The 23,827-nt window shown below is 33.5% G+C and overlaps 4 protein-coding genes and 2 long non-coding RNA genes across 12 annotated transcripts; 5 read left to right on the top strand and 1 right to left on the bottom strand.

Annotated features, from left to right (window-relative positions):
* The first annotated feature begins 2,870 nt into the window (after positions 1 to 2,870).
* LOC114874288 (progestin and adipoQ receptor family member 3) lies at positions 2,871 to 11,131 on the top strand. Of its 2 annotated transcripts, none has more exons than XM_029183458.2 (8): positions 2,871 to 3,088; positions 6,151 to 6,323; positions 8,486 to 8,667; positions 8,831 to 8,987; positions 9,267 to 9,419; positions 9,669 to 9,948; positions 10,407 to 10,574; positions 10,840 to 11,131. In XM_029183458.2, the coding sequence occupies exons 2-7, from the start codon at positions 6,180 to 6,182 to the stop codon at positions 10,547 to 10,549; spliced, it is 1,059 nt and encodes a 352-aa protein (XP_029039291.1). In that variant the 5' UTR covers positions 2,871 to 3,088; positions 6,151 to 6,179; the 3' UTR covers positions 10,550 to 10,574; positions 10,840 to 11,131. The 2 variants fall into 2 exon arrangements, with proteins under 2 accessions (XP_029039291.1, XP_029039290.1); XM_029183457.2 differs by lacking the exon at positions 2,871 to 3,088 and adding an exon at positions 5,471 to 5,630.
* LOC114874292 lies at positions 10,933 to 12,033 on the bottom strand. The gene is made up of 2 exons (XR_003789083.2): positions 11,709 to 12,033; positions 10,933 to 11,593 (listed from the first exon to the last, which is right to left on the bottom strand). It is a non-coding gene; the product is annotated as an uncharacterized LOC114874292 (long non-coding RNA).
* Positions 12,034 to 12,544: 511 nt separating this feature from the next.
* Positions 12,545 to 15,072, top strand: LOC114874279 (eukaryotic translation initiation factor 1A, X-chromosomal). Its single transcript, XM_029183441.2, has 5 exons — positions 12,545 to 13,146; positions 13,387 to 13,470; positions 13,666 to 13,902; positions 13,987 to 14,087; positions 14,170 to 15,072. Exons 1-5 carry the CDS (start codon positions 13,131 to 13,133, stop codon positions 14,173 to 14,175), a joined length of 444 nt encoding a protein of 147 aa, XP_029039274.1. The 5' UTR covers positions 12,545 to 13,130; the 3' UTR covers positions 14,176 to 15,072.
* A 294-nt stretch (positions 15,073 to 15,366) lies between these two features.
* On the top strand, positions 15,367 to 18,382 carry LOC114874300. 6 transcript variants are annotated; one of them, XR_006829284.1, is made up of 4 exons: positions 15,367 to 15,662; positions 15,845 to 17,252; positions 17,333 to 17,673; positions 17,847 to 18,382. XR_006829284.1 is itself a non-coding variant. In XM_046285115.1 (2 exons), exon 2 carries the CDS (start codon positions 15,917 to 15,919, stop codon positions 17,246 to 17,248), a length of 1,332 nt encoding a protein of 443 aa, XP_046141071.1. In that variant the 5' UTR covers positions 15,367 to 15,694; positions 15,845 to 15,916; the 3' UTR covers positions 17,249 to 17,326. The 6 variants fall into 6 exon arrangements, 1 of the variants encoding a protein (XP_046141071.1); XR_006829282.1 differs by having other exon boundaries at positions 15,367 to 15,694; positions 17,503 to 17,673; XR_006829280.1 differs by having other exon boundaries at positions 15,367 to 15,694.
* An 826-nt stretch (positions 18,383 to 19,208) lies between these two features.
* LOC123987666 lies at positions 19,209 to 19,689 on the top strand. Its single transcript, XR_006829285.1, has 3 exons — positions 19,209 to 19,242; positions 19,348 to 19,585; positions 19,651 to 19,689. It is a non-coding gene; the product is annotated as an uncharacterized LOC123987666 (long non-coding RNA).
* A 438-nt stretch (positions 19,690 to 20,127) lies between these two features.
* Positions 20,128 to 22,634, top strand: LOC114874299. The gene is made up of 5 exons (XM_029183471.2): positions 20,128 to 20,152; positions 20,333 to 21,740; positions 21,821 to 22,134; positions 22,224 to 22,310; positions 22,397 to 22,634. The coding sequence occupies exon 2, from the start codon at positions 20,405 to 20,407 to the stop codon at positions 21,734 to 21,736; it is 1,332 nt and encodes a 443-aa protein (XP_029039304.1). The 5' UTR covers positions 20,128 to 20,152; positions 20,333 to 20,404; the 3' UTR covers positions 21,737 to 21,740; positions 21,821 to 22,134; positions 22,224 to 22,310; positions 22,397 to 22,634.
* Positions 22,635 to 23,827: the final 1,193 nt, after the last annotated feature.

Raw genomic sequence — 23,827 nt, 5'->3', positions numbered from 1 at the left:
CCACAATATAAGTACATACGTTCGTATAAAATAATGTTACAAAACTCTGAATAAAATGACCATTAAGATAGAGTTTAGTCTTACTAATACCGCGATACGTTTTCCATGCTATATATTTTTCATATGTGCATATTGTGGCTGCAAAGGACTGCAATAAGATTCCAAATTGTTTCCAAAAGAAAAGAAACTCTACCTGAAAATGTTATTTTACAAGATGGAAGAACACGTTGTTACACGACAACAACGTGTCTCGTTCATTGTTAGTTTGTTTAAATTAATCTAGAAACGATGCACCCCATTGCCGGTGCTGGCAGTGTTTCGGCTTCTAATCCTAGATAATGTTTAAAACCCGAGACATCGTAAAAGATGATCACTTAATTAGAGAATAAGTAAACGATTTTGTCTTGCGAATGGTGTAAAGTGCGTAAAGAACGATCAACGTCTCGATTGTAAATCGGTGCTTCAAAGTATGGCAAACTCGCAGAACGAGTATGAAGCCTAGAAAAGACAAATCGATTAGTATGTAATATGGTATACCACTTGTTAATGTCGATTTTGAACGTATACTGCTGTAATTTAATTACGAGTAAACACGCGGCAAATCAGGTATTTAAATATTTGCCCCTCACACACCCCCCGAAAGTGAATCATCGTTCATCTCTATTAGAAAGGAATCTACTCATGTGTAATTAATTAATTATTATCACATCTCACATGTAATTATTATTATATATATATGTGTGTATATATACATACGTGTATATATATATATATGTATATATACACATATATTATAATTAATTATTATTTTAGCATTAGCCCTTTATATAATAAATTCCATATGACGATAAACATAAGCATGTCAATTTTAATCATTTGTTACCAGAATCACTGGCGATAAGGAAGAAGTATCTTGGATACTTCTGAATCTATTTCGAATTCTACTTGAACCTAGATTTTACCACTGTAATTCATTGTTTCTTCTTGTTTTAATATTCAGATATTTTTGAAAAAATATTTTTCTTGTTTATAAATCGATCATTTAAATTTCTAAGGTCAACTATTTGGGAAAATAAAGTTCTTTACTCATGTAACAATGGATATAATTGTGTACTCCTTTCATAAATTTCTTAACAGTTCGGTGAAACTTTTCAAGTGAAATCATTATCCTCGGTGGGTAGTCGATTGATCCAAAGTTAAGTATTTAGTTATAGTTCATACACATAGGCAGTAAAGTTTATTTGGAACGAACAAAGAATCTTTGTGTAATTGGTGTTCGAGGTACATACACGCGTGAACCAGCAGATGTCTTTATTAGACTTTCACGAAGGACTGAACAGTTGTTGTGTCCAATGTTGAAGCTTACGATATGTTAAAAAAGTGGAGGAACGGTGAAAGTGGCAAAGGCTTTCCCCCTTTTGCTCTGGTGGTCGCTCTTGACCGTTGTACACGTATTTTACTGCAGTGCTGGCAGAAACCTGCTGAAGTAGCATACTCAGCGATGGAGATAAGCGTATCCTCGCCTGATCAATTTATTCGAAAACTGAATATCTTCGCAATTTATCTTTATAATTAACGGATCGATTAATTAAGTTATCTGATTGTTGATATTATAGAGGGAATTCTTTATTATTAATCCAAGACGCTTTTTCATCATGAATATAATAGACAAATTAAGAAAAAATTAAATACAATTGCTTTTGTAGATTCAATTAATAGATTTTGTTCATTATAATCAGAAGCTACTTTGCTTATTTCTTATTAAGGATTCACTACCAAACCCCGTTATTCTACTCGATTTTGTCTTATTTTTATTCGAAAAGCAAAGATGCTGTGTACATACAAATGTGGGTCATCAATATTCGTACGGTCTACTTGTGATCTTTTGGTTTCTAAAGAAATGATACTTATTTTTTCTAAGTCGAATAATGAATTTGAATGTATCAAGTACATTTTTGTCATTTTCATGCTACTTTGATAATGAAATGTACATGCATGTACTGAAGATGATCTCTCTGTTTAGGGTCTTATTATGAATACAGTAGAAAGTTAACACTATCTACAAACTCTTCGGTCCAGTAATATTCGCATAATAGTTCTATTAAAACTGAATATTAGCGGATTTGAAACGGTTTCTAATTTTTCATAAAACTGCTCTTTTGAAAGTCATTCAACTCTACAAATATTTTATGAAACGTGCTTTAGCAACCAAGTATGAAGATAAAAATATTAATCTTTGTTTACGGAAACACAAATTAATGCTGAGAAAGTAATACAAAGTGAGTAGTAAGATAAGAGAGCCAAAATTAATATTAGTTCTCACAAAGACTTATCATATTTATGAGAGCTAAATAAAAAGTATTTATCTTCTGTATAAACCACAAAATTGTATAATTGAAAAATTTTAATTAGACATTAACTCATTGAATACTGTAAGGGAACAGCATCACAAATTCAATATAATCTAATAACTGAAGTCAGACATATTAAAGCTCTAATTATTAAGGATTCGAATAATTAATTTTCTAATTTAAGCTTTAAGTTTCTTTCCTTATATCATCAATACAATATCAATGCTATTCAATTTTCTTCTGTAATTATTCAATTGTATTATACATTTGAAACATATGTAGCTATGCATCGATCCCTGATGACCAACACGATAATCAACGTGTTAGTCATTAAAAAGTTAAGAAAAAAATGAATAGAAGGGATTAATTCCTGGGTCTAAAGAAACCTATTAACAGTAATGGATAAAATCATTTCGCACAAAGGCCATGGTAGTTTGAAAAACTCGAAGCCATCGCTAGTCAGTAGTACGAGGACGTGTTTCGTTCTATCGAGCGGCGCTTTGGACCGTCTGGTTACGGTGTGGTTTGTTCAGTGTCAGCGCTGTTCTCGGCCCGTACACCAGTCGCTGAGGACAAGGTGTCACGCTCATCAATAGCTGACCGTCTTAAGGATGTCTCGATAGATCAACGTTCGATTGATTTTCAACATCCGCCGGTACCTTTTTCAAAAAAGAGCGGACTGCGATCGCTTGGGGAACGCGTATTCGCTGACTGACATCGTTGCCCGTAGTCGAGTGGTATGTAACATTAATGTAACCATTGAACGACGTCCGTGATTGTCAGAGGCTAACAAAGAGGAACGTTCTAAATCATTGCAAAGTGGTAATTGAGAATAGCGCGCGAGCGACGCGGTGTCAAACGTTCGCTCCGGAGAACACGTGTTCCTCGTGAAGATGCGTGTGACGAATTGCATTGTGTACGAAGAAAATGCACAATATATCATTTTAAAGAAGTAATATATTGTTGACTGTCAGCTTCATTTGTTCCCGGCTCTACCGACAAAGAAACTTATTATAAAATTTAAGACTTTGCTAATGATCATTGGTATTGGTTCCTGTCCAACTCTACAGATTCTAATTTCTTCTTTTTCTTATGCGTTTCAACTGATAAAAAAGAATCACAATTTTCGTGTTATCGCACTTTGCATGAATTGTAAATGAACAGGAATAAGAAATCAATTTAAACGAACGGCTGAAGAATTTTAATGATGTCTGTTTTGTGACAACTTATAAATTGCCAGAGTTATGCTAATTTTTGGTAATGTCTTGGATTTTTTTGCGAATTGTACATAATAATTGTCAATAAAAAAATAGTGCAGTATTTATTGAAACAATACATATAATTGAATGTTTGATCTTTTATTTCGACTTTTTATTTTGTTTTGAGATTTTCTTCTTTTGAACATGACAATCAGAAAACATTCATTAATATTAATCTCTATATTCAACTTTAAATTGAATATTTATGACGATATTTATAAGTACATATGAAAGACAAAATTTAATTTTAAATCTTCTTCTACGTGACTTTTTAAATGTTACCCTAGTTTTAATCGACGTTTGTTTATGTAATTTCGAATTTATATAATCTGTAGATGATTCAGGAAGAAGGAGCAATATTTTAGAAAGTGATGGTATTAGACGCCATAAGAGAAAGAAGGCCCTATAAACATGTGTTATAGAGACAGAATTGTTTGAACCTAATAATTTTACAGAAGAGTGATTTTAATAAAACACTGTTCGTAAAAACTTTTTCTCGTAATAACTCGTACTGTGATATCTAAAAACATTTTCTCTTTCTCCTGAATGACCCTCTAGAAAAAAAATGAACAAATACTAAAATAGAGTAACGCGCAAAGAGGAAGAGAAAGTTTGAATGGTAATTTCATTAATTTTACCAGATTTATTTATATTACATCCGATGTCGTGACTTTGATATGTAACTTTTGGTGTTAATATTCGTAATTAATTTTCACTTACTATATTAACTACTAATTTCAATTTAAAATCCAGATTTGAAAATTTAGAGAGAAATCTAAAATTCCATAAAATATAAGACAAAGTGTTAAAACAATTTTTTAGAACTAATTGTATTGTTTTAATTATGAGCTCCAAAAGATTAAGAATTTTTTCAAGTGGAATATTTTGCCACTGTTTGAAAAATATTGTGAATATTTCTTCAAATAATCCTAAGAATTATGAATTGATTTCAAGTCCAGCTTCTATGATGGCTTCTATTTCATGACGAAGTATAGAAGAGTAGAATTAAATGCCCTATACTTAATTCACAAAAACAATAAAAACTCTAAAAATAAATAACGATCGAGCAAAGTTTTTCAAAGCAAAGACGTAGGCATAACGAGTTTCGAAGAGCCTTGTCGACTTTCTCGTAGATTAAACGTGAGAGATCATTCAGCCTGCAGGAGAGAGTGAACGGATTCCTTGTAAGCGCATAAAATAGCCAATCGTATTATTCTCAAGTTTGATTTTGCGTAAATTCTTTCTCCAACACATTCACCGACATAAACAAAGATATCTATTTACATATAGCAAAAATATCTTGATAAATCGTGTTCATTTTCACGCGGCGTTTATTAAAAAATGCTTAATAAAAAGAACGAACCTCGTTTATAATTTTACGTAGCTATAGTTTAACAAGTTCCTCGTCTGTCATACAAATTTCTAATTCCATCCGTAGTATTCCGTGCAAGAAACGGCTATTTGCTTTACAATGTTCTTTTTATACTTCTCCTGGCTTCTCGGAATCCACCTTTGACAAGGATGTTGCACGCGATAGGATAATTACTTGCACGATATGCATGCGGATAAGAAATTTTAAAAATCTTTCGAAAATGATTGTTAAACCGAAACTCTTTATTTTTCCATTACACATTTCAAATGGAAGCTATTAAAAATTGATAATTATGTATGTGTCGTCACATGCTACGTAAATGAGACATGCACCAAGACGCTAATAAGCATAATTGCAGTTACACATATCAGAGTTATGTGCATTTTAAATAGCATTTGTGAATACTTGATAAGAAGACCATTTTTACCTTTCCTGTAATATCTGCTTAAATTGGAGCAGTTGATAGAACTTTCAACGAGTGTGCATCATCAGACAGGAAGTTTGATATTACTTAATTTGTTATTGTATCGTAGGATGTTGTTCAATTAAGGTAGATTCTAGGATATTCAATTTTTGTTCATACCGAGAGTAGTTTCTTCTTAACACTTTAACAGACGTTGATTGGCAGAACGAAAATGGACGTGTATAGTAAGTCACGTTATGATAACAGCTATTCAAATCGCTATGATTCAATTTTGCAATGTAAATTTGCAATTTGCCACCTTACACTGTTAGTGTAATGGCTAATGCCATTCAAACTTTGCTTCTTTTAATTAGTTTTAATCGTATTCAGTTATAGTGCCAGTCATTCGTTGCAATTAATGTAATAATTTTTACAATGATTTGTAAATAAAAAGAAAGTGATGTGAAATAGAAAACTAGAAAATTAAATGTTTTCGTGTTAAAAAATTCTTTTAGTCATCCAATTTTAATATTTTCATTGCATTCATTTACGTCATTGATATCAATATATCACTGACAAGCAGCAAAACTATGTCGACTGTTGTCAGTTTCTTTGACAGTCAGATCGGTTCATTAACAATGGAACGGAATAATTAACGAAGCCTTACCGAAAAACGCTTTAGTACATGATAACGAATTGTTAAAGCAATCGAAACCTTTCTACGCCGTTTCTTATTCGGCTGACACACTTATGTTTCGTTTGCAGACTCCCAAGTAAGAATTCGACTCTTTCCAATGATGAAATTATTAGCAGGCGTGGAAGAGGTGAGCGATCAAAACGAAAAGCCGCAGAATGATGATCAATCGCACAACAATAATCATGAAAAACAGCCGAAAACAGATATCGCTCAAGAGACGGTCAAGCTACTTACTGGCGAGGTAAATTAACCTTTAACCCTTTCTCTTATAACATCGAATTAAACTGATGGAGAAGTAGAACTGGACAACATGTTATTTCAGATAATAAACCGACTATTTTATTTTAAATTGCGCTTAAAATAGTTTATTTATTACAATAAACTTTTTAAAAATATTTTGTTTATTGTAGAAGATAGATAAATTTGAAAAATCAATTCTTTTGTTGAAAAATTTCGAAATTAGGAAAATATTCTTAAACAATAAAAATAAAGGAATATTTATAAGGTTGCAAATTTTATACATAAAATGCATTAATCGTTAACCCTAGTTATACTGTAAATCAATCCTGAAGACTTGGACTACGTTTGCATCTATTAAGTAATCTTTGTTGATATTATTAATAACCCTGGGTTATCATATAAATTTCAACTAATACGTTTAAATGAAGATATAACTCTAATTACAATCGTTGAAATAATTAGAAAGCAACAAGAATTTCAACTTTATTTTTAAATCGGAAATAGCAATCCAAATGAAAAGGATTTCCATCTTTATATAAAAAAAAAAAAGAATTATGCTTGCAGATATGTATTGTATTACCTAGGGCTCGCGATGTTCTCTCTAAATGATATGCAATTACTTAAATCAAACGGTAATTCATATAACAATACCATTCTGTATGCTCTATTTCTGTCTGATACCTAAAACTGCAAATTTGAAAAACGTTGACACACATTCGTGATTACGTAGGCTTTACATATGTTCGTTTCTTATTCGGCTTGCAACAAGGTTAAAACATTGAATTTCTAACGTGAGTAGTAAGTCATTGTATTCGGAAAGGTTATAACTTAAAACGAATGCCAATATCCGTTTCGCGTCGGTAGGATGTACACAAGGTAAAAGCGCCTGAAGTATCTTTTATTAATTTTAATTTTCTTTGGAGAAAATGATACGCCTACAAAATATCTACTTAATAATAATGCATATCCGCAGAACAACGAATATCTGTAATTGCCTGTAGTTAAATATGCTCCCGTCCGGGACATACTGTAATTATTTGAAACAATTAGTCTAAGTGGACACAGTAGCAATTATAGAAAATATCCCACGTTTGCATCGCCGTGAAATTTAAAGGCATTCCACTAATTAGTTAAAATGTAAAACAAAAGTTTAATTACGTTGAAGTCTCTATAGCTTCTGTAAATAAAAATTTCATTTACCTGTTTATTTTTTAAAAACATAAATATTCATTGGCATAACTAAGTAGAAGATCTTGTTACCAGAAATAATTAGAATAATAATGTTTGAAACACAAAAGAATAGAATTAAATTCATTTGGACGAAAATGCAATATGCAATATAACTAACGAGGTGCAATAAAAATGATGTTAAAATTAAACAAAACTAGATGCTCGACACTTGATTGTTTTAGTAGAGGTAAGGGACCATGTAGTGAGGGGTTAAACATAGTTCAACTTTCATCTGACATTATTTTTTGCGCGGTTCATGGAAAGTCTCGGAATTTTGCGGTAACACTCGGGATATCCTGTATCTCTCACGAAGGAAGGATGTATAGATATATTGGTTACAGAGTAGCTCAGTTGTTAGTATAGGGAAGTGAAAAATCGATTTCGCTAGTGAAAGATACTGAGAACTCTGAGAAGAAAGCCCGCGGTATAAACTTGACACACTGAGATGAAAGGCGAGTCCCGTTGCGACCTACTTCACAGCTTTCGTATCTTTAGATATCAGCTTCGTTTCTACATCCTGAAACCACTTATGCGATATGGGAGCGATCGGCAAACTATTAAGCCTATGCGGATGTTTTAGCGTCAAATGAGAGTGAATAGGTCTATGTCAACTTTAAATTAATCTTTGCAATCAATGGAGTAGCTAGGATTTTAGATTGGGGTGAACTAAGTCCTCCAGTTTTCCTAAAAATGTCTACAATTGATTGAAATGGAAAAGAAGTAGAAGATCTCATTCAATTTTATTATACCAAAGAATTCTTTGAAAATATAGTAAATTTTAAAATAAGTAAATAAATAAAAATAAAAATACCTAACGGGGATACGTACTTTTTTTTATGTTAATATGGACTTGCATCAAAGTTGATAGAAAATTTAAATATCAATAAGACGGAAGTTCCTTAATCTCAGAATGATACGTATGATTTTCTTCAGGTGTACCGAACTTCCTCCAGAAAACTCGAAAACTCGCCTCTCAAAGGTAAAATCACGCCTGAAGATGAAGAGAAAATGAGGCGTCTTCTTCCTTATAAGGAAGCCCCTGAATATCTTCAACACAATCCATATATTCTTCACGGATATCGAGGATATCTTACTACAAAATTATGCGTCGAAAGGTTTGTTAATAATTGTTAACAGTAACCGAAGCTTCAAAATTCATGTAATTAAATTACTAAGAAAGAGGAAAAGATCAGACTAAATGATAATCGACATATTAGTATTAATGTACGATAACTTATAAACTTTTGATATTTCATTTATGAAAATTATGTATTCCAGCATATTTTGGTGGACAAACGAAACAGTAAACATATGGAGCCACATATTTGGATGGATGTTATTTTTCGGTCTGACCCTGTATGACCTTTGTCTACTGAATATTCATGCACCCATGGGTGACAAAGTGATAGTAGCTCTTTTATTAATCTGTTTCCAGGTAATATTCAAAAATATTTAACTCTCTTGTTCTGAAACTCACTTGGGGAGATCTACCCCTATCGAACTAGCGGAGTAGAAGTTGTAAATTATCCATGTTTAAAAATTCAAGAAATACTAAATGGTATTGCTAAATAGCAATGACATTGTACAATATATTTTTCAACATCAATCATGTTACTTCTTAATGGTTTAATTTACAACTCCCCCTTATTCTGACCGAGCTACATCTCTCACACCTGTTCGAACATGTTAATAATTTTCAAATTTATTGTTTCAGGCTTGCATGGTATTGTCCTCGGTGTATCATACGTTTTCCTGTCGAAGTGAAAAGGATTACTGGTGTTTCTTGTCCTTCGATTTGTTTGGAATCGCGTTAAGCCTTCTGTCGATATACATGTCTGGAGTTTATTACGCTTTCTGGTGTCACAAGGTGAACAAAATTACGTAACTAACTAAAGCAGTATACAAATTTGTCAGATTGTAAATCTTACATTTCTACTATCTTATATATCGATTCATTTATTAATTCAAGACGTTCCTGGAAAAAAGAGTCCATAGATCTATAGACACTTTTTTCAGATACTTTCTCCATTTTATTTGAATTTCTTCAATTTTTATTTCTACGTATTAGAAATTATTTATCCTAAATAATAATCATAAATTGATTATCTATTTACAGGAATTGCAGAGCTTTTATCTGATCACTGTCCTGGCTATCTTTGTATTCGCAATGATCCTACAAGTACCAAAACTGAATATTAATGGGAACATCAAGCTAATAGTTTTCGTCGCCTGGGCAGCTTATGGAGTACTGCCAACGTTTCATTGGAGCATTGCTATGGGTGGAATGGACAACCCGATCGTTAGAATGTTACTTCCAAGGGTACTAGGAATGTATGTCATTAGTGGTGTAGCATTTATTATTTATCTCAGCAAAATACCAGAACGCTTCTGTCCAGGTAATTTCAAACGATAAACACCATTATTATTATCATTATAAGATTTATTTGAACCCTTTGGTCCGATGGTACATTAGAATAAATTAACCCTTTCACTACTAAGGATGACTATAACCAGCCATCATTAAGTATTCATCGAAAATCACTATAGACACCTGATACTAATAGATTATTATATTTGAAAAAAAATAAAATAAAATCATATTCTGATATTTGGAGCAAGCATCTAATTAATATCGTAATATTTTTCACGGAAAAAATATTTTTCTGTTGACGTCAGTCGATGAATTAAATATAAAACACGGAATTGTAAATGATCGTATTACAATGGAAATGATCATTCTCGTGTCGCAGTATCAGTTATTGTTTTCAATTTTTCATGATTTTCTTGTATGGAAAACACTTGGTGAATTTGAAATTTTCTTCCCATGCTTATTCAATTTCCTTTTATATTAAAGGCTGGGTGGATTATATCGGTTCCTCTCATCAATGGTGGCATGCATTAGTGGTATTGGCTCTTTACTATTGGCATAATACTGGAATGCTTTACGTGGAATACAGAATGAACCATGGCTGTCCGAGCAACATCAAATTATTATGACATACGGAATCCGACGGCCATTCAGGTACGATATATGACACCGTGTAACGATTGCTACATACTAAGAATAATAAACGAATTTTACTTGTAAGTAACAAACATTGTGATAAATACATTTTTTTTTCCTAATGTTTATCCATTATTTTATAAGTAAAATGGATAATTGCAATCGTGTTTGGTCCAAGAAAAAGAATTTATTATTTTGTATCTATAATTATTTTATAGAAATTAATAATTAATATAATTAAATTATTTTGTAGAATTTACATATTTTTTATCTCTCCTTTCAGGTAATGGTTTTATAATGGAATGTGCTTGCGCTATGGAATTCAATGTTTGGTCGTCAGATTATTACAACAATCTACCATTTTACGCCAGCGAAAAAACAACATGTGCAAACGAAAATCCATTACGAACGTATTATCAACGACAAACATTTTAGTTCCAAAAAGTGTAAAATAAGTGATCCACGAGATAACAAAAATGCAGATTCTTTTTTTTAAACAACGTCTAACGCGTCTTGGCGTTAGTAATTTATATTTATTTTGTATTTATAAATTTTAAATAGATATATTGAATATCCTTCTTTTTTTATTTTCTTTCTCGTTACAGCAACCTTTTCAAACATTCAATAATATCATGTTATGCAATTTAATCTTTAGATTGTATTTTATTGTTGTTCAACGTTATAGTTACGTTTACCAATATTAACGAAGTATAATTCTTGTTCACAAATAATAACGAATTTTATCAGAGTTATATTTACACATCTACCTTCGATCTTTTCATAGACTTATAACGAAATGTTAATGATAGTATAGAATCTAAAATACTTGTATAATTATACAACAGTTACCATTGCTGGATGAAATAATAGTATGAATACAGTAGAGTTTATAAGCTTTGTTTTTATACATTGTATCACAAAAATTGTAAAACAACATATATCATGTTAAATGAGAGTATTTTATACAGAGAATATACACAGATGGAAGTTGAAGAAATCAAATTTTTCTCATTTTGTGAGAAATGTTCCTGTTTTTTCTGTAAAAAATTTGAAAGTATAACTTTGAACCTTCTTTTATCATTGAAAGTTTATATTTACAACTCCCGGAAATGTGGAGTTGCTGGGGTGATTCTGAACAAAATTTTCCTTTACCAAAATGTCGTTTGAAGCTTCGTTTTTGAGTTATTAACGAAAAACACTGGCCATTCAGAGCGCGTCTTCAGCCGCGCTCGGTCGTGGTCGTGATCAAACGCATTGGCACAAACGCATTTGTTATTTATGAATAACGAATAATTCCACATTGTTATTAATTTAAGACGATGTAACATTTATCGCACGCTACCCTTGATACCCGCGCTGTGCCAATGCGTTTGTTCACGACCGTGGCTGAAAGCCAACGCACTCGTGGTTCGGCCCGAGCTAAAGGCGCGCTCTGATTGGCCAGTGTTTTTCGTTAATAACTCAAAAACGAAGCTTCAAACGACATTTTGGTAAAGGAAAATGCTGTTCAGAATCACCCCAACAACCCCCCATTTCCCAGAGTTACCGGAGTTACGGGACACCCTGTATAATGCTTTCTATCCTTGTTCAAAAAATAACATCGCTGCTCGGCCGATCACTTTATGATTTGCCGCTACCTCGTTTCTCGCGTTCTTTATAGTCCCGTTTCGAGAACAAAGTCAAGCCGAATAGCAACCTGCTTCGAAATAAGCAACTGTTCAGTCCCGAGCCACTTGCTTATTTCGAGGCAATACTGTATAAGAGTCGGATAGGCTAGGATAGGCCTGATCCAGCAATCTATCGTTGCATATATCCAGCTTTTACTGTATGTACACTGAGTCCCATCGAAGTTGTCGCAGTGAATTGGCTACAAAGTCACTAACCATTCACGCTGCGTCGGTGAGACGATGGGCGAGATCGACTCACCGACGCGGCGTGAATGTGTTAGTGAATTTGTAGCCAACTTCACTGCGACAAGTTCAATGCAACTCAGGGTACACAAGTCGAGGTCGTTTCACATATACGAGCTGCGAATGATTGCACGGTCGAGCATACTAAAGGAATGAACTGCGCCCTACAGAGAAAATAAGGGACTAAATTTGTGGTCTGTTTTATCTTTTCGACGTCTTTCGCGAGTGAAAATCGTAATTCTCAAATGATTGAATAACTGTATTTTAGACAAAGGATTCTTATCTATAGGGTACCAACTATTGAAGATATATTTCCTAGATTTACCCAAGCAAATATAATTGAATATACTTCCCTTTTAACTTGTCACCAACAATTAGTCAATTTAATATCTAAACCTTGACAAACTTCGCATTTAATATTGTAGTTAGAATGTTGTGAAAATTATAAAAGTAATTTTTAATATATAATGTTTATTTCTTTGACACGGAAGAGGCCGTAACACTGCAGAGTTTCGTGCTTCTGACATTATTGGGTAGTCTATGTCTTTTCCATGAGGTGTTTAATGGTGCAAAACTAGCTTTTAGGATATTGAGTGAATTGCTCTTTCTTGTGATCTGAACTTTTCGTATATTTTACTGATTACGCACATTTCGTTAAGTCAACATGCCGAAGAATAAAGGTTCGTAATTAATTCTATTGTATCGTGTCTGTTCTTTATGAAAATTGTAGAATTATTTGTACAGAGGGCATTTAGTTTTCAATGTGCAATGTGGTTAATCTCTTCTAACCTGTTAATGTCAAGTTTGTTCTCGAAATTAATGGCCATATCATACCAGATACCGAAATCTTTTGTTGGAAAATATTTTCTAAATCGTAGAAAATTATTCTTCAATTATCTTCGAACTTATTTTTTATTTAGGAAAGGGAGGTAAAAACAGGAGAAGGGGTAAGAACGAAAATGAAACGGAAAAAAGAGAGTTGGTTTTCAAAGAAGATGGACAAGGTAAAATTTATAACGTTATACATAATACTGTATTTTATTTTCGATGAGCTTTAATATATTTTTGTGAAACTTATTTTTGACATATGGTGCTAGTACTAAGTAAATACAAAGACTTTCGAAATTTTTAATATTTTTGATATATATAATTTCAAGTTTGAGTAAATAAATCGTTTAATGTTTTTGTATTTTGTTTAGAATATGCACAAGTTACAAAAATGCTTGGGAATGGTAGGTTAGAAGCAATGTGCTTTGATGGTGTGAAACGATTATGTCACATTCGTGGAAAATTGAGGAAAAAAGTATGGATTAATCAAGGTGATATAATACTGATTGGTTTGCGAGACTATCAAAATGCAAAAGCTGATGTTATATTGAAATACACGTCAGATGAAGCACGTAATTTGAAAACTTATGGTGAATTCCCTGAAACTGGTAAGCACAATTTGTTATATTCTTACTTATCCAAATTTCAATTTAGAATTAGCATTCTAGTAATTTCTTTTAACATTGTTATAGTAAGAATCAATGACACTGTCACCTTTGTCGAAGATGGTTTTGATGAAGATATTGAATTTGGTGATGAAATTAGTGATGATGATGAAGATGATGTTGACAATGTGAGTTTTATATTTTTAAGTATTTAATTATCTCATATCATCAATTTGATTTGTTAATAAAATAATGTTTTCATTGTTACAGATCTGATGATCTTCAGTATAAAAATAAAAGGTATGGTACAAGAGTGCATGGAAACACCTATTTGTTTTACAAGATACTACCATTTGTTGCGGAATTCAGATACTAAATTTTGTTTTAAATAAGTAGTCAATTTTCTGTATCTATAAATAAATCTCCATTCATTTGTATAATAATTTCCAATGAAAAATTGTGTCCTGAATTTTCAGGATTTGCGTCAGTGTTATTAGGTTTGTGGTACTCACTATATAGCCTGTCTTTTATTTTTATGTGACCTTAAAAGTAATGTCCCATTTGCAATGGGTGCATTTTTATACATTATTCTAATTAACCTAGCAGTTGTAAAAATGAAGTTCGTAGCAAAATTTGATTTTAATATTTTCAGTTAATTAATTACTACATATTTGGCTGAATTTAATTACATATATAAATAGTTATTTTTACAATTATTTTGTATGTATCAAATTGTTTCATTGGATATTCTGTTATATAATACATGTGCAACTACGGCTTTGTTTATGTAATTATATTTACGAACAACTAATTGTAATTATAAGAACAAAATTATTAATTGTGAATTATACAAACAATATCTAACTCTTAATAGTAGCAAATTGACGTTTTATTTAGAAATATTCATTAAGAACGGAATAAGTCTTCGGAATAGATCAGATATGTATGTATTTAAAAATGAAATTTATTTAGCGGAAAAAAATCATTTATGACACCGTTTTATTATGCATTATACTGAATACAAAGATTATCATTTTTATTTCGTATATCATTTGTTGAAAATTTATCCGAATATTCATATCATGTTATCTTCAATACGAATCCATGAATGTGTACTAAATAAAATTCATGTCAACTGTTAACAACGAATAAAAATATGATATACCGAGTTAATTTTATTTACTAATTCATGCAAATCCTTTGCTACAGTTATTTAATGAGATCGTTAAACTTACTACATGCCAGATTAAAAGGTTTCTGATAATTTAATTAAACATTAGGGGTTTACTCGGTCCGATATGTTATTTGAATTCTCAAATAATTTTAATTTATGGCGGTCTTTTGAAAATACTAGTTTGTAAGTACAATTTCGTCAAATAATCATTTTAATAATTTCTCGCTCTTGTGCGGATTTCGATTGATTTCTAAGAAATATAATAAAAGGGAGTCAAACTTGTATCTTTTCAGTTGTGAGTGTAAGGCGTGGTAGAAAAAGAACTAGTAAAAAAGATACGACTGTCATACTAACTGTGCTATGCATATACAGACCTAACCTTACCTGAGGGTGTCAGGGATCCCCAAAATCGTCATCCCTTGATAACAAGGGCATGTTCGGTTTTGTTGGATCTGTAGTCACTGTCACTGTGTTGGATTTGTAATCACAGCAAAGCTGCAAAGACAGGGGTGCTTCGAAAACTTACCACGAAGGGAAAAAGTTTAGAATAAAGCATAACCTGTGTAGCTCAACGAATCTGCATGCACAGGTACGATTGTGAATGTGACAAAGTAATAAAATGTAAGTACATTTTTTCCTATGCAGATAATTATATTGTTAACATAGATACATTCTCTGTCGTATAAAACGTTTATTTTGTATACAAAATATTCAAGTACATATACAAGTTTTTTGTATTCATAACTACTAATTTATGATATTGGTTTGCAGTTGCAGATAGTGGAAGAGAGAAGAGAAAATCTCTGGTACGGAGCGTGTTGCATTAGATATTTTATCATTACTATGGAACGTAAACAGGGTCAAACAATTCGTAGTGAAGCCCGGAACATAATCCGGCGCGTAATAGAAAAGTGTGACGAAGAAGCGCGTAAAGGCGAAATGATTTATCTACTTAAGCAAGCAAATCTCCGTGCTTCGTTTTATACTGGAACATCCATTCCAACCATTAGTCGTATCCGAAAGGAGGATTCCACGTATAAAGAAGATGAACCTCTACCAACACCGGGAACGAAACGCCCGAGAAGTGAGGATAAAAAGTTTCACTGTTCACTCGAGGACCAGGCGGTAATAAGAGGTGTTATTCATGATTTCTACTTGGAAAAAAAAATTATGCCTACTGGTCCTAAAATATTAGCAGCGATACGTAAAAAAATCAACTTCCCATGGGAAATACATAGTCTCCTTAAATTACTAAAGCGCATGGGTTATGAATGGAGGAAGACTATTAATATTAAAAAGGTATTAATTGAAAAGCCAAATTTTATAGCTTGGAGAGCTAAATATCTGAAAGCAATAGAATATTATCGCAAGCAAAACAGACCTATAATTTACATTAACGAAACATGGGTAGACAACACCTTGTATTTTCATAAATGTTGGGACGGTAAAGAAAGGGGAATTATGAAGAATACAAATTCATCGAACCGTTTGGTTATTATTCACGCGGGAGGAAAGGATGGTTTTATAAAAGGGGCAGAACTGATATTCGAGTCTCGAACGACACCTAGTGACATCCACGGACAAATGAACCCGGCAAATTTTGAAATATGGATTACCGAAAAATTATTGCCTAACATTCCTGCAAACTCCGTGGTAGTTATGGATAACGCCCCCTACCATTCAGCTCGACTAAACGAACCGCCCTCGAATTATTCCAAGAAAGACGATATACTTCGATGGCTGGTCGAAAATAATATCCCGCATACACAGAATATGAGGAAATACCAATTGCTTGAGCTGGTAAATACACACAAGAAATTAAAGAAAACGTTTAAAATCGATGAGATACTAAAAGTACACGGGCACAATGCCTTACGATTACCATCGAGTATGCCTGACCTGAATCCTATCGAACTGGCTTGGTCCCAGGTAAAGAAGAAATTAAGAGAGAAACAAATATTCGTTTCATCGAGCAGTGAGCTGGAACGACACATCATGGTGGCAATTAACGAAGTGACACAAAAAGATTGGCAGAATTTTTGTGAACACGTGGAGAAGCTTGAGGGAGACTACTGGCGAAAAGATGGATTAGTAGAAGAAATAACAGATAATTTCGAACTACCAAGTGCTGAATCGGAAAGTGATTCTGATGAGAGCACAGATTCTGAAGATTAAAAGGGTAAAAAGAAATACAGGTTGCATTTATTTGAAAACTTAAAATATATTTAATTTGATAAAAATTAAAATTATTTTTAACAGGGCATTTTAAGGAATAATGGATTCTATGACCGGAATGGATTATTTACTTATATGCATATGCATAATCTTTCACAGAATATTGATTCTTTTAATAATTTAGATTCCGTTTCTGCGGATCCTGTATTCTAATAATCCTATATTAATTTATAACTTTCATTATACAAAATTAGAAAATGGGAAACAAAACATCCAAGCAATCCCCGACAGAGGAACCCCCGGCGGAGGAGCGCCCGGCAGAGGAATCCCCGGTGGAGGAGCGCCCGACAGAGGAACCTCCGGCGGAGGAACGCTCGGTAGAGGAACCGCCGGAGGTGGCAAGACCGGCCGTGGCCGATATTAAAGTACCATTATTGTTAAATATGTACAACTGTTAGTGACAAGTGTATAGTGTATGTATGTACTGTGTACTTTCCCACATATTCCTTGAAATAGATTTCGTGTGTATGTGTATTTGTATGTGTAAATTACGAGTGTTATAAATGTATTTCATAATAAACCTTTTTATGAATTTTAGAAAAGTAAAGAGCCCCAAAGGAGGAGAAAAAATCGCAACATCAAAAAACTGAAGAAGCTGTTGAGAACGATGCTACCAGCCGTCTCAGGATATCCGGGGGGGTATGTATCCCCCCCACCCCCCAACACACATCGCCACCGCGGCCCGAGATGTACGCAGCTCCAATGCTGTGTATCTCCCAGCCGCCAGTTATGTACATACCACGGCCAGTAAACCATAATATATGTACCCCCGCAATCCCCAATATGTGTCCACCCGCAACCGGCAATGTACAGGGTGATCCTCTCGCTAGGGGACACAAAGGAACACTGGAGATAATGGACCCCTTGACCACACCATAAAGAGGTCCGTATTGGGGACCTACTCGGGCCGAGACGACTCTGTGTGCCTTCATGGTGCGGTCAAGGAATTCATTGTCGCCAGTTCCTTTGTGCCCCCTAGCGAGAGGATCACCCTGTATGTACGGCAACCGACGCCGTATCAGTATTATTAAATTAAAAATTTTATTACAATACATTTCTTTTCGACACCTGTTACTGATTATATTAATATTATTGTACATACCCTAAACTTAGAACTAGAGTTCGTCATTTATTAAAAAAATAATTTCGAATGAACTAAAGAGGGTTATTAAGTTACGTCTTAAAAAGTATCTCCGAAAGGTTTGTAAAACGAACTTGAATGACCGAAGAAATAATAATAACATCGACCAGATAAAATATCATCTCATGTCTCATGATACAGTTCAGCACCGACACTCGTCGTTGATAAACTCACTGATTCAGGTTCTGTTTCTACCGACTGTGGAAACTTAATTTCATACTGGGGTACCGCGTACTCTAAAAATGAACACCCATCGGTAACAAAGGCATGTCCTGTTTTCTACTATCTGTAGTCACTGCTGGGTGCTTCGAAAATCTACCACAAAGTGAAAAAACTTGGAATAAAGCATAACCTCTGTAGCTCGGTAGCAGGCCCTCCAAGCTCCACTCTTGTGAACTTGATGCAAATTTTAACTCGGCGCAGAAAATCCAGGCAGCGCTGATGTCGCTTCTCTACATGCATACCTTGTATCACTGATTTTAACATACACAACTAAAGATATCGTGACGTCATGTTCCCGCGAAATTTGTCGCCGCGTTTTTCAATTGTTTCAAAATTTAAAGAGACTGAAGAAATATGGCGCACAGTGGGTGACAGTGGTGACAGAATTTCCAGGTTAGTGAATTCCATTATTATAATTATTACTATTATTATTGTCATTACTATTGCTATTATCATTATGACTATTATTATTATTTAAAAAGATGTTGTTTTTTATTTTTTCTACATTTTTAGGTTTTTCAATAACTTCTGCTGATGAGATGCAGTAACAGGAGGAGAAGATAGAAATTAAGTAAGTACAGAATTTTTTTAAATTGTTACTGAAAGCATTAACTGTTTACATTGCTGTTTTAGTAATATATTTAATTTTAATTATTAAAATGTATCTTAAAAAAAGGAGAAAGAAAATATGCAGCATCAGAGGGTGTATTAACGAAAACAGCAGGATGTTCTTCTTCCCCCAAGAGAGAAAGGATAAGAAGAGGATGGCACAGTAGGTGGAAGTATGTGACAACCCAAAGTCTGTGCTTCCACCTGAAAACTGAAATTCCAGGTGGTCTGTAGCAGCTACTTTAAAGAAAAATACTTCATGAGGAAAAGATTAACATCAGCAGTTCCAACACTGAACTTATTTGGTAATAACTCTTATATACTTTTTATAGCATATGTAAATAATTGTTAATGAAAACTATTATTACAGAGGCTGTAATAAATATTGCATATCAGAGGCTGCCTCTATTAAAATAGAGAAGAAATGAAATGAAGAAGAAGATTGTAAGTATTCAGTTTACATATACAATATATAAAACCATTAACATAGTATTAATATATTAAGTATAATCTGTGAGCAGAGTGTGTGTTTTATTGTATGTATGATTGTGATTAATTGTATATTATTATTGATATATATATATTCATTATATTTTTGTAAAAATTTAATATATTTTCTTTATTATACATATATTGTTGTCATTTTTCCCCTTTCATTATTTTTATTTTTGAAAGTTTTGAATAAGTAAGACCATGCACACGTATATAGGGACCATATGCTTGTGTGTGTGTACCTCACCGATATCATCTATATGTGTTTGTATCGACACCAGCGCTGCCTGGATTTTCTGCGCCAAACTAATTTTAGTTACAGCATTAAATACGGGAGTTTGGAGGGCCTGCTGGGTAGCTCACCGAATTTGTATGCACAGGTACGATTTCAAGTGTGACAAAGCATTTTGAACAAAGTAATAAAGTGTAAGTAAATTTATTCTTATGCAGATAATTATATTCTTAACATAGATACATTTTCTGTCGTATAAAGAGTTTATTCTGTATAGAAAATACGTTTCTTATCTTCGTAACCTCTAATTTATGAGATTGCTATGCAGTTTCAGATAGTGGAAGAGAGAGGAGAAAAATTCTGGTTCGGAGCGTGTTGCATTAAATATTTTATCATCACTATGGAACGTAAACAGGGTCAAACAATTCGTAGTGAAGCCCGGAACATAATCCGGCGCGTAATAAAAAAGTGTGACGAAGAAGCGCGTAAAGGCGCAATGATTTATCTACTTAAGCAAGCAAATCTCCGTGCTTCGTTTTATACTGGAACATGCATTAGAACCATTAGTCGTATTCGAAAGGAGGATTCCACGTATAGAGAAGATGAACCTCTACCAACACCGGGAACGAAACGCCCGAAAAGGGAGGATAAAAAGTTTCGCTGTTCACTCGAGGATCAGGCGGTAATAAGAGGTGTTATTTATGATTTCTACTTGGAAAAAAAAGTTATGCCTACTGGTCCTAAAATATTAGCAGCGATACGTGAAAAAATCGACTTCCCCTGGGAAATACATAGTTTGTATAGATTACTGCAGCGCATGGGATTTGAGTGGAAGAAGACAAATAGCATTAAAAAGGTATTAATAGAAAAGCCAAATTTTATAGCTTGGAGAGCTAAATATCTGAAAGCAATAGAATATTATCGCAAGCAAAACAGACCTATAATTTACATTGACGAAACGTGGGTAGACAACACCTTGTACTTTCATAAATGTTGGGATGGTAAGGAAATAGGAATTATGAAAAACACAAATTCATCAAACCGTTTGGTTATTATTCACGCGGGAGGAAAGGATGGTTTTATAAAGGGGGCAGAACTGATATTTGAGTCTCAAACGACACCTAGTGACATCCACGGACAAATGAACGCAGCAAATTTTGAAATATGGATTACCGAAAAATTACTGCTTAACATTCCTCCTAACTCCGTGGTAGTTATGGATAACGCCCCCTACCATTCAGTTCGACTAAACAAACCGCCTTCAAATTATTCCAAGAAGGAAGATATACTTCGATGGCTGGTCGAAAATAATATCCCATATGCACAGAATATGAGGAAATACCAACTGCTTGAGCTGGTAGATAGACACAAGAAATTAAAGAAAACGTTTAAAGTCGATGAGATACTGAAAGTACACGGGCACAATGCCTTACGATTACCACCGAGTATGTCTGACCTGAATCCTATCGAACTGGCTTGGTCCCAGGTAAAGAAGAAATTAAGAGAGAAAAAAATATTCGTTTCATCGAGCAGTGAGCTAGAAAGATACATCATGGAGGCGATTAACGAAGTGACACAAAAAGACTGGCAGAATTTCTGTGAACACGTGGAGAAGCTCGAGGGAGACTATTGGCGAAAAGATGGATTAGTAGAAGAAATAACAGATAATTTAGAACTACCAAGTGATGAATCGGAAAGCGATTCTGATGAGAGCACAGATCCTGAAGATTAAGAGGGTAAAAAGAAACACAGTTTGCATATTTTTGAAAATTTCAAATGTATTTAATTTGATAAAAATAAAAATTATTTTTTACAGGGTATTTTAAGGAATAATGGATTCTACGACCGGAATGGATCATTTACTTATATGCATATGTTAAATATTTACTTTGCTACGAGCTGAGGGAGAGGGTACAGCTATGTAGCTTTAAGTTACGGAATTTGTGAGTTGGTCAAACTGGTATCATTGACATTGAGGTCGTAGGAATTAGACGCGAAGATGAACCGTCGTATGGGTCAGATAGATTACGAAAAGAGGGGAAGAGCTTGTCATGGATGCCGTGAACATTATCTTATGTTGAAGATAATGAAAGTACTAATGTTCAAAATATTGTACATAAATGTTGACAAGTAAGATAATTTAAGAATATATATTTTGGTAGTATATGTATCAAAATTAATCTAAGAATTTAAATTATTAAAATATTTATAATTTATAGCAATGACTGTACATATTCATTTCTATCAAGTTATGAACGGTTTGATAGAAACAGGGATACTGTAACTGAAATATCAGAATTGAAGAGGTAAAAATATAAATTAAATAACAATACCATTGTCCGAAGTGCTTATAATAATTATATAAAATAGTGTTCATATTTCTTTTTTTCAGGAAAATCAATGAATCATTTCAAAATATAAAACACTTGTGCAACTCTCTCTACGTAACGGATTCAACTACAGAAGAGTGCATCAAACGCTAGTCAAAGAACTGTTCATAAGTAATTTAAAGAAATTTATTTTGTTATCGATTTAAGATTATATTTTTAAGCAAAGAAACAAACCGCCTACATAAGTAGTTCAAAATTGTCAAATTTTTATGTATTTTTAAATTAATTTATAACGACATTTCCCCATAAACATTTACTAAAATTTTGTTCAATATTTATTTTTAAATAGTAATAATAGTATGAACTGTATTATTTTATTGTTAATAAATATGTAATATTTAGTGATATCAGTTTGATCTACCAGTGGTATCAGGTCTCTATGTGTGTAGGCCACTTTAGAGGCAATGTTTCCATCTTTCTCATTCCTGAGTAGAGAGTCAGTGGCAAGGTCTATTGCTTACGTTCACATGCGAGCTTAATAGCGACGCTCACACCGAGAGAAAGCCCGCAGTAGAGTACTAGACGCGAGCTCGGCGCAGTCAGGCGCTCGTACGGGCAATTTGTGTACACTGAGTTGCAATGAACTTGTCGCAGTGAATGTGTCAGTAAATCTGGAGCCAACTTCACTGCGACAAGTTCATTGCAACTCAGTGTACATGCCTGCTGTAGTAACTAAACGATGATTGGCGACGAAGGAGATTAATACCTAAAAACCATCCCAAGTGTCCCCTCGCATTTTAATGAGTTTTTGTATACTAATAGATCAGAATCAAGGGGAAGAAAATGTAAAGGGTGATTTTGGAGGTCAAAATAAAATGAAAATCAAAAATGACAAAATGCCGTACGTGGTTTTAATTTGTAAATTCGAGTGAGCGACGCCTGAGAACGGCATAGCATCGGTGGTTGAACAGTATGGTCAGTAGGCGCGCTACGTTCTTTAAAAATGGATTAGATATCTTCTAAACTATCGTCTATCTGCGTTCTAAACCATATATAAAAATACTTCTAACAACATAATCTGCTAACCTGCAAAGGCTTATTAAAATCTGGGGGGGGGGGGGGGCTTATTAGTCATGTTACAACTTACATCTTTTTATAAACTGTCTTTTGAGCTCTATTACTACTTTTCTTATAGCGCAAAAAATATTTTAATGAATTCATATTGAAACCCGAGTCCTATATAAAATAACCCATTAAAAAAACCTTTGGCGAAGAGGACAATATTTTGACCGCGATTGTTTCCTAATTTTCTTAAAATGACAAAGATCCTGATGGGCGTACAGGATGCGCTTGCACGACAATTAAGTTCGCGAAGCTGAATGAGGCTTAGCGCGCAAATTTCTCCATGGTAGAGCGCAGACGCGGCTCTTATAGATTTTCCCCTTGGTATCTCGATATGTGTAATACCGACAAAGTTCGGGGTGCTGACGATG

This window comes from Osmia bicornis, chromosome 3 (genome assembly GCF_907164935.1).
Source record: "Osmia bicornis bicornis chromosome 3, iOsmBic2.1, whole genome shotgun sequence".
In the NCBI taxonomy this organism is placed as follows: Eukaryota; Metazoa; Arthropoda; class Insecta; order Hymenoptera; family Megachilidae; genus Osmia; species Osmia bicornis.
The sequence above is the reverse complement of the archived record's forward strand: the minus strand, read 5'-3'. Positions and strand labels throughout refer to the sequence as shown.

Bases quoted from the DNA above. Each gene is read 5' to 3' on its own strand.
- LOC114874288 (XM_029183457.2), top strand. The intron at 8,988-9,266 runs GTAATATTCAAA...TTATTGTTTCAG, and splicing joins TTTTATTAATCTGTTTCCAG to GCTTGCATGGTATTGTCCTC. The intron at 9,949-10,406 runs GTAATTTCAAAC...TTTATATTAAAG, and splicing joins ACCAGAACGCTTCTGTCCAG to GCTGGGTGGATTATATCGGT.
- LOC114874279 (XM_029183441.2), top strand. The intron at 13,471-13,665 runs GTAAAATTTATA...TATTTTGTTTAG, and splicing joins TTTCAAAGAAGATGGACAAG to AATATGCACAAGTTACAAAA. The intron at 13,903-13,986 runs GTAAGCACAATT...ACATTGTTATAG, and splicing joins TGGTGAATTCCCTGAAACTG to TAAGAATCAATGACACTGTC.
- LOC114874300 (XM_046285115.1), top strand. From the start codon at position 15,917: ATGGAACGTAAACAGGGTCAAACAATTCGTAGTGAAGCCCGGAACATA.
- LOC114874299 (XM_029183471.2), top strand. From the start codon at position 20,405: ATGGAACGTAAACAGGGTCAAACAATTCGTAGTGAAGCCCGGAACATA.